Source organism: Sander vitreus, chromosome 7, assembly GCF_031162955.1.
Source record: "Sander vitreus isolate 19-12246 chromosome 7, sanVit1, whole genome shotgun sequence".
Taxonomy (NCBI): Eukaryota; Metazoa; Chordata; class Actinopteri; order Perciformes; family Percidae; genus Sander; species Sander vitreus.
Window position 1 is genome coordinate 20,090,766 of NC_135861.1, and position 9,665 is coordinate 20,100,430.

The 9,665-nt window shown below is 39.9% G+C and overlaps 1 protein-coding gene across 1 annotated transcript in view; it reads left to right on the top strand.

Moving 5' to 3' along the window:
- The window catches only part of LOC144521010 (sterile alpha motif domain-containing protein 10-like), a 45,695-nt gene that overhangs the window by 24,203 nt on the left and 11,827 nt on the right, over positions 1–9,665 (top strand). The window contains exon 3 of the mRNA XM_078255184.1: positions 6,090–6,258. Coding sequence (XP_078111310.1) covers positions 6,090–6,258 — 169 coding nt within the window. The remainder of the gene's footprint in view (positions 1–6,089; positions 6,259–9,665) is intronic.

Sequence of the window (9,665 nt, forward strand, 5' to 3'; positions counted from 1 at the left end):
GCCTAACCTGCAAGTAATTTTATATGCCTAAATTTGACCAAACTTAAACCATACAGGTGGCAGATCATACAACCCTCACATGAATTGTTTTTGAAACTATATTACTTGCTTTTTGTCATCCTAATGTGCCAGCAACACTGTGTTGGAGTATGATGCAGCGAAGAACAGAGGTTTGAAAGACACAGTAGAGAGACACAGAGAGAAAAATAAGAGAGTTGCTGGGCAGTGAGGCAGAAATGCTTTAGCCTGTATTGTCCTTGTCCTTCCACTCAGTGATGTGTTGCTCTGTCTGAGACACATGTTTGACTCATGCTAAATAGAGAGCTTTGTGAAAATCCCATCTGGCCCTTTGTCCTCCCACTGAGAGCCCGCTCACATTCGCATGAGTGCAAGACATTTACAAACTGCAAGTCCCGAGGACAACCAAAGGCAGAGCTGTGCAGAGCTAATGAAAGCTGACAGTTAACACACTTGCACACACTCTCATGCACACTCAGAAAAGCTTGCACATAAACATTTTCAGAATCACAGTGACACACTTAAACACACATATGCACAAGGCTAGTCTGAGCAGTGGGAGACACAAAGGTGCTAAATGATGCAACAGAAACTGCCAGGGACAAAGGGGAGGATTCAGTGTTACTGAATGAAGGATGAGATGAAATGAAAAGGGGAGAGAGGTGAGAAGGAGATATGAAGAATCATGTGTCAGGATCTGTCAGGGTCTCTGGGAGTGGGGAGACAGATCTGATTCTATAACGACAGCCCAGCAAGACATAGAGCGGTACTGTAGATGAGGAGATAGAAAGAGAATTGTTAGGTTAGACAGCAGAGCATACAGAGAAGATAGAGGAGTGTTTAGTAACCTGTGGAAAAAAGAAGTGACAGCGAGAAAAGATGCAGAGCAGAGAGGGAAAGGCAGATGTGGACTACAGTACATGATGTGCAGATTATAAAACATAGATTCACTTACCCAAATACACAGACACACACACACACACACACACACACACACACACACACATACACACACTCTCTGCTAATTGGCATAGCATCATTGATCAGTCTCAGGCAGGGTGTGGACGTGCAGAGACAGAGGTAGTCATCGGAAGAAAGGCGTTGTCGGTCACAACGAGTGAATCTTAAGGATTCCCCACGCTCCCCTGACTTTCTTTTAATCCCCAATTCAGTTACACTGAGGGGCATGCACACACAATCACAAACACACACACACACACACACACACACACACAGAGAAACACAGGCACATAATTGGGCAAAAAATTGCTCCTTGCACAAACGTCAAGCCAGAAGAAAGATCGAAGGGGGGAAACAAGAGAGAGGGAGGACAGGGAGGGAGGGTGTCAGGCAGGCAAAGGATACAATTTATGAGGAGCAGGTAGAGGGGGGGGGGGGGGGTAAGAGACAATAGAACAACGCACGCAGAGAAGGACAAATAAGCTGTTTGAGGATACAAACACAATGATCAATGAGTAGAGAGAGTATGTGGATGAGGAAGGGAAAAAGGATCTGAGGAAGCAGGAATACAGGTAGGCGATATCACAGACCAAACTCATCTTGTTGAATATATTGAGAGCATTAAAATAGCTATTATATCATAAAATTAGTTCATTTGAATTTATAATGTATCAGGTGTCTTTCAATTTCCCTTAAGATGAATATGCCAATTTGGGTCAATAAGAATGTTATATGACAAGATTGATACAGTTGTCATATCTGTACACTATATAAAGCTACAGTCAGCAGCCAATTAGCTCATACCTGAGCATAAAGAGCAGGAAACAGCTAGCCTGGTTGTGGCCACAAGGTATGTGTTTTAATAGGGATAGGGCTATTTCTTGGCCAGATGCAGAGACTTCCTGTTGGTTGCCTGATAGTGAAGTCTTTTTTTTGTACAGAATAAACAAATAATGAATGAGCTTTAGAGGTGTTGGTAGGCATATTGTATTCTGACAGACCAGGCTAGCTGTTTCCCCCTGTTTCCAGTCTTTTTGCTAAGCTAAGCTAACTGGCTGCCCAGTAGCTTCATATGCACTACTGTACATAATGGTATCAATCTTCTCTTGTGAATAGCAGATTTCCCTAAATGTTGAACCAAATTGAACTAACAGTTACAAACATTTGACGTTGGCTTACTGTCCCAGCCATTTTGGTGCTGACTACATCATATCACAGCATATCTATTACCTTGCCCCTATTTCTGTCCTTCCTCTCTGTCCTCCATCTCTCATTAGACTTCCGCTCCATATACAGCCTTCACTTTACCTATATATGCACACCCTCCCATCCCGCTCCATCTCTCCCCCTCCTCTCCTGTACATAATGAATGAGGGAGCTCCTCCCGCTGGACAGAAGTAGGTCTCGGGAGGAGGGGGGGAGGTAGTAAAGAGTGAGAGGGGATGACACAGAACTGGCCAGAGGAGATACAGTCTGATGGATGGCCAAAGTGTGGTAGAAGGAAAGCGAGGGAGGAAGAAGAGAAGGAGGGATGATGGGGAGCTATCATTCCATTTCCCTTCTGTCTGGCTTCTTGATGATGAAGGCCATTACTCACGCAAAGAGTACCCACTCCCCTGCACACTGTGCTCTTTCTTTTAGTCGTTCTGTGTTCACTCTCCCTATCTGCCTGTCATCTGTCTTTTTCTTCTTTGTAGTTTTTCATGACATAAACAGTACACTTAAATAAGTGTCAACAAATGTGAATCATGATATATTCAATAATCAATCATTGCAACTGATACACAAATATATTTATCTGTTTCCCAGATTTGTTATGGGTACTAAATGATGCCACAGGGAATATAAACTACTTTATTTTATTTCAGCTGTGATGATGCAATGCCATGGAGCTCAGTCACTATTAAAGATAAGTTATTACAGATTGGGTGGGTCATCTTTTGGGAAGCATATATACACCATTAAAATGTATTTTCTCATAGGTCCCAGGATTATAATGAATCTGCCTCCTGAATCTTTAACTGCACTATCTGTGATAGTGTTGAGTTACTGTATGCTTTAATGTTATGGGTTGTGGAGGCAACTGGGAAATCTGTGAAACTTACATGGGCAGCATCATGTAGGCAGCACAGTTGTCAATTGACACCCGTAGCACAGACCGAATGTGCTATGCAGATAATAGAAGTAGTCATGGTAGTATTGACTATGGTAAAGCTGAGTTCAGGAGCGTCAGTGTTGGGGGAAAAGTACAGTGGCTTATCCTGAAATATTGACAAGCATCAACTCTGGATGACGCGCATCATGACGCCACCGGTGTGTGTTGTCTATCACTGTGTATCCTGTTGACATATATCCAGTCACATAATTCTCTGCTTCTATGCTTTAGACATGGCCTATCATGTTTTGTATTTCTGTTTTGTATGTACGTATATTTCTTTATTCTATATTTCTACCTTTATCGAGAGTGGTATCAATCTTCTCATCCAACTTTCAGCAAGTAAAGGAAGTAAGCGTATTTCCCAAAATGTCAAACTATCACTTTAAGAAGATTAATACTGAAACAATATTTGAAAGTGAGATAGCCTTTAGGTCACTTGCAGTCCATTTTAACTTGCTGTGTCCAGCTCGAAACTCAGCACCAAAATTAACTTCCACCTGTGAAGACTGCCCTCCAGGTCACAGGATTATGACCTGTCTGATTGGTCCTTAGAGTGCAAACAGCAGGCCTTGTTGCCTTTGACTTGATCTTGACAAAAATATATTTGTCTTGTTAAATTGGCCATACTTAATGATTATCCAGGCATTTGCAGCCCCCACTCTCTCCAATATTTACTCAACTATGTCAATGTGAGGATTGTAGAAATGACATGGACTAAATCAGCATGCTCTCCCCCCACCCCCCTCTAGTCCACACTCAATCATCCACAAGAGAGAGCATTTCCACACCTCTCCCAACTCAATCTCAATTAATGATGGGGGGCAAGCAGTACATTTGGGTTATTAAAATGGCTTCAGCACTCCATTGAGTCGGGTTAGAAGTATGTGTATAATTAGAAAACAAGCAAACACACTGGAGCAGAGAAATTGAGTTGTTTTCAATTAAGGCCTACAAAGCAGAACACAGCTTAGCTGCTGGACCAGCCAGAACTTGATAGGGCTGATTGGTGACAGGAAGAGATCTCATTACAACAGCAGGCAAAGATGTAAATATGAACCTGTGTCTATCACTTATTGTGATGTGAAGGTGTTCTGGGAGCTGGTCTTTGTGTCATTAACAAGAAAGTGGCAGGAACATTGGATATTTAGCAACAAGAGTGTGTGCAAGTTGCATTTGTGTGTATGACATTTCAGCATACATAATCCTATTAAATGCAGTCAGTTATGGAGTGGAACGTTTGGCAGCAGTTCTGCGTTTTTCTGTTGAAAATCAGCCAAAGTCTTTGTTGTGGAGTTGGCACAGTCAGAGCATGAATGAATGGATTAGATATGAGACTAAGTCACACAAGAGAGAGAGAGAGAGAGAGAGAGAGCTGAGGGGACAAGGAGTGTGTTTCCTGCCTATACTGGTTGTGACTTTATTAATGTCCATATTAATTCCCTGTACATGACACAGAAAGAAAAACCTGACATCTTTTTGGAGTCAGAGGAAGGTGTGTGAAGACGGAGAGAGAGAGAGAGAGAGAGAGAGAGAGAGAGAGAGAGAGAGAGAGAGAGAGAAATGGAGCATGAGAGGAATAAAAAAAGATTAATATGACAGAATCACACTAATGCGGCATTGGCCGCATAATGAAGGTGGGGCTGTCAGAAAAAATTACCTGTGAAAAATGACCACAACAGCCTCAATACTGATGCTGATACAAATAATATATAGAATGTAATTACTGTATCAAGATATGTTGTTGGCAGAGGGGCAAAGTGCCACATTGAATGACAGAATTGGAATAATGTAATGTGTGAGAAAATATGGTGATAGCAGATTTACATTTGCCTCTCTATATAAGAGATGAAAGGTGAAAAAACAGAGTGCTCCTTTTAATCAAAAGAACATCTGTTTGCCCTTCTATGCCTACAAGCTTTTACAATTTATGTACGCTGTTAATTTGGGTTACATTTGAGCTCATTATGTGCTTTTGAGCATGCGAAGGGAAGACTATAACCATTTCAAACTTTTAAGGTTAACACTTTACAATAAGGTACACAAAAATGTAGGTAGTTACTGAGGAACGAATGAGGAATGAATGAGTGCCGAATGGTTACTTAATGATCAGTTACTGATTGACTGTGATTCAAGCACTAATGATTAGTTACTGGTAACAGAACGGTATCTACTGTTAAATGAATGAGTAACGAATGGTTAGCTTATGATTGGTTACTGATTGACTGATCATTAGTGCTTGAATCAGTCAATCAATAACTAATCATAAGAGTAATAATAAGCTAACCATTCGTTACTCATTCATTTAACAGTAGCTACCAGTCTGTTTACCAGTAACTAATCATTAGTGTTTGAATCACAGTCAATCAGTAAATAATCATTAACTAACCATTCGGCACTCATTCATTCCTCATTCGTTCCTCAGTAACTACCTACATTTTTGTGTTCCTTATTGTAAAGTGTTACCCTTTTAAGTGTTTATAGTTAACGTGTAAATGTTTTTGGCTTGTATCTGTGATAAATGAGATATAACACTGCAGGCTGCACAATATAAACCCTTAATAAGCTGCTTTCCATTCCGTTGCTTCATATGCAATCTGCACACTTCCTATGTGGGAATTACTAGAAGGGATTTTGTTGCAAACTGTATTAGCACACATCATCCCAGCTAATTTCACATTAATTAGAAAATCCAGTATGTTGTATATTTAAGTAAGATAGAGCAATTACAAGGTGATTACCTAAAAGAAAATAACAACAATAAAAATGTTCCAACTTGCGTCACATTGTACTTCAGGAAATTAAAACACAAATACACCTACTGACTCTGTCTCTTGCTAATACTGTGTACACACACACACACACACACACACACACACACACACACACACACACACACACGCTACAGTACAGTGCATCAGATAATAGAAAGTTTTCTGCTTCTCGTGTGTTTCAGTTGCGTCCGGGCGAAGCCTTCACTGTGTATCACACCAGTCCTACTCTGTCCAGTCTTTCCAAACCTGTGGTGCTGTGGACTCAGCAGGATGTCTGCAAGTGGCTTAAGAAACACTGTCCTCACAACTACCTGACCTACGTAGAGGCCTTCTCCCATCACGCCATCACAGGTACTGTACAACACATGAAGATGCATGCACACAAAGCATCGTTGAAACCATATGTGTCTGATTGTGATTATTTTGTTGTAATAATTCATTATTACTAATTTTAATCTTTGCAACTATATTAATAGTGTAGAAACAATAAATATTACCTAGGAGTGCTCTTGTAGATGTTTTTGCTTGACGGTGATATCCCCAAAAACCTTGTCCATTGACCTATGCTCCGTTTAATAAGCACAGTAGCGATGCTTCTATAAGACATTGCAAACGAAATGCCATGAAAGGCTTACCAAATGTCACACAAGTTTTATTTTTCAGGTTTGTGGTTCCAAAGCTTAGCTTTTTCAACCGGAAACAGGTTCACACACAAATCTCTCCAAAGGAGATTTAAAAGGCATTCGTGTGAGGTAACGAAAGGAGTGCAGCCTATTTTTGGAGAAGAAAGGGAAAGCCGCGGAAAAAATGGTGGGTTGTCGTGTTTCGAGTTCAAAAAACACCCTGCCCCATACACACACACACGTATTTGTTAACAAGCCCACACAAATGTATGCAAGTGCATATAGACACAAAACCAATAGACACACATGAGCAGGTACATACAAATGTGTACACAAACACACACAAATACACATTCATTGACACACACTGACAGACCAGACGGTTGAGCAGTTTCTTTTTTAACGTCTCACAGAGAACAGATTGCCGTTCTGCGCCGTAGGGTCAGCCACCACTCGCTTACATTTGCATGCACACACACACATACCCACACACACACACACACACACACACAAACACACAAACACACAGACTTCCAAATACATACACACTGGCTTCAGGGTTAACAATGCGGCTACCGTCATAGTTACAGCAGCTCTGATCTGCTCATATTATTTATGTATTCTCAAACCAAGAGAGGGCGAGAGAGAGACAGAGGCTTACTGTAGATCCAATTATACGTTATGCATTCACTTGCTGATGTCCAGCTGGATTTCATTTTGCCTGGGTTTTTAGCTCCTGTGTTTTCTTGTGCAAATGTTGGGTGAATATGTCTTTTTGTTGTTCATGCATATGGACAGGATCAAAGAATCGCATCAATAAACAGAAGGATGTTGGATCAGCCGAGAAATGGATTCTGTGTCTGTATCATCTTAGTTCAGTGACCTAAAAGTAATTGTATGTTTCTCAGTCTCTCAGTAAGGGCACCATTACAGTGGAACAAACTGCCTGAGGAGATCAGTGTAGCTTCCTCAGTGTCTCTGAAGCTTTTATATTTAATATGTGTAAAGATTCATGCTATCATTTTTTGTTGTACCGTTTATTGTTGTCTGTTTTTATTACTAATATTGTTGGTAGTAGTAGTAGACAAGATTTAGATACAGTAGTTTAGTTGGGTGCTGGTCAAAAGCATGTTAGTCTGTCAGACTATGTGTGCAATGTGATTATAATTCTGTTACAACACACAGTAATGTACGTGGAGCTTGTGATGAATTGAGTTCCCTATATCACACCAGTGATTGCTTTTTCTATACAAGCAAGTTTGATGAAGCAAACTGGAAACAAGTTGCCTGCTTACCCACTTGCAGAAAATGTTTGAATAAAGAAGTTTGAGGTTGAATTTGTTTTGGTTTCGTGGCAAACCACTTCTTCTATATTTGACAATGTTTAGTTATTTGTACTTTATTTGAATATTCTGGTTTGTGCAACTACTACTACTTCTATTACCACTATTAATACATTTCAGAGAGAAATGTTGTACTTCACTACATTTATTTGACATCTGCAGTTACTAGTTATTTTGCAGCTTTTGCATGCTCAATGAAGGATAAACTACGATTTATTATAATTTACACTACTCTACCTAAATGTATATCATAGGTGCAGTAGTTTATACCTGAAAGTTAAAACCTACTTAAAACCTGAAAAAAACATTTTGAATGCAGGACTTTTATTTGTAAAGGTGTATTTTCACACTGGCCTTATTACTTTTTCTAAAAGTGATCCTGTGTAACTTTTGCTAAACAGTGGCCACTGTGGCCAGAAGTAACAATTACAGGATAATGGTAAATGCTAACATGTAGTGTAAAAGGAAAAGAAGATTAATAAAGTCAGTGAACTAGCTCAATAATGTTACACAGCACTAATGGAATTACACAGAAACTAACATATATCAATAGTTTGCTAACATTAGCCACCATAAACTACATGTCCTATTAGACGAAGTAAGGCTTTAGAAGCAAAAACTCCTGTGTGAGACCTGTAGAGTGTATTGAATTGCTTTTGAGCTTAACTTTATATCTGTTAAAGAATGAATGCCCTATTTCTTCATTCAGAAGTCTCAAAGTGTCGCTTTAAGTGAAAGATCTGAAAACTGTACCTCCACCGTACCGCCACCACTATGTTGTGACGGGCAATTGCAGCAAAGCAATGCATTAGATTACACTCAATATCGGCAGATTGTAAACGTTTAATGCTTGGCAGTGAAAATGGTGGCATGGCGGTATGTGATTTAAAGACCTTGTTTTCACCTGGTATAAATATTGTGATCTGTAACTAGATGAGTTCTCAGAATAATGACACCTGATCACCGGCCTTGTATTAACACCATGGTGTTTATTGTATGCATCTTTTGTTGTTGACATTCTGTCCTCACATAAGAAATCTCAAGCGTACTTTAGGGCAGCAGGGTCGAAGTCTTTGGGTGTCAGACAGTCACTAAACTGTCACCTGCTGTCCTCAGCTCATGTACAGATCCTGTCTCATAACTGCAAGCTGTATAGATTGCATTTACAGATGTGGTCTTGCAGACTGGATTGCATTCCAGCTGCTGCTGTATGAATTTACCTTGCAGTAATATTCTATTTAATTTTTCATGGTAATATACGGTTGCAAGTCACAATGTTATACTACAATTGTAGTTGAGGCAGATATAGGATGGAGACATAGAAGAAACATACAGTAGGGCCTATATAGAATATATACTGAAAGTGAAATAAAGTGAGTGATGGACAAATGTGACTATGGGCTACACAATTACCTTGGTGCTCTTGTATATACAAGCAGAAAGACATGTAATACAGTATAGGGCTTTGGGGACAGCATGGACTGAATTGCTCTGCTATCAAAGGTTTAATCTAAAGGCTGCTCTTATATAAGGAAGTCTTTACCATCCTCCCTCTCTGATTGCTTTTCAGACGGTTTTAAATGTCATTATTGTCCTATAGCCGAGCCAGAACTGCTTCCCACTTTTCCACAGACGTCGTTACAGTAATAAGCAATTTATAGTGAAGCCAAATTGAGAGAAGCGATCTCTATTGAAACAGTTTTTGTTTTTGTGTCTCTTTTCTCCTTTTGACAGCACTAGTTTTTCCTATCTGCAAGCAATTATTTGGAGCTGTATTAAGTCTGTCTGAGGG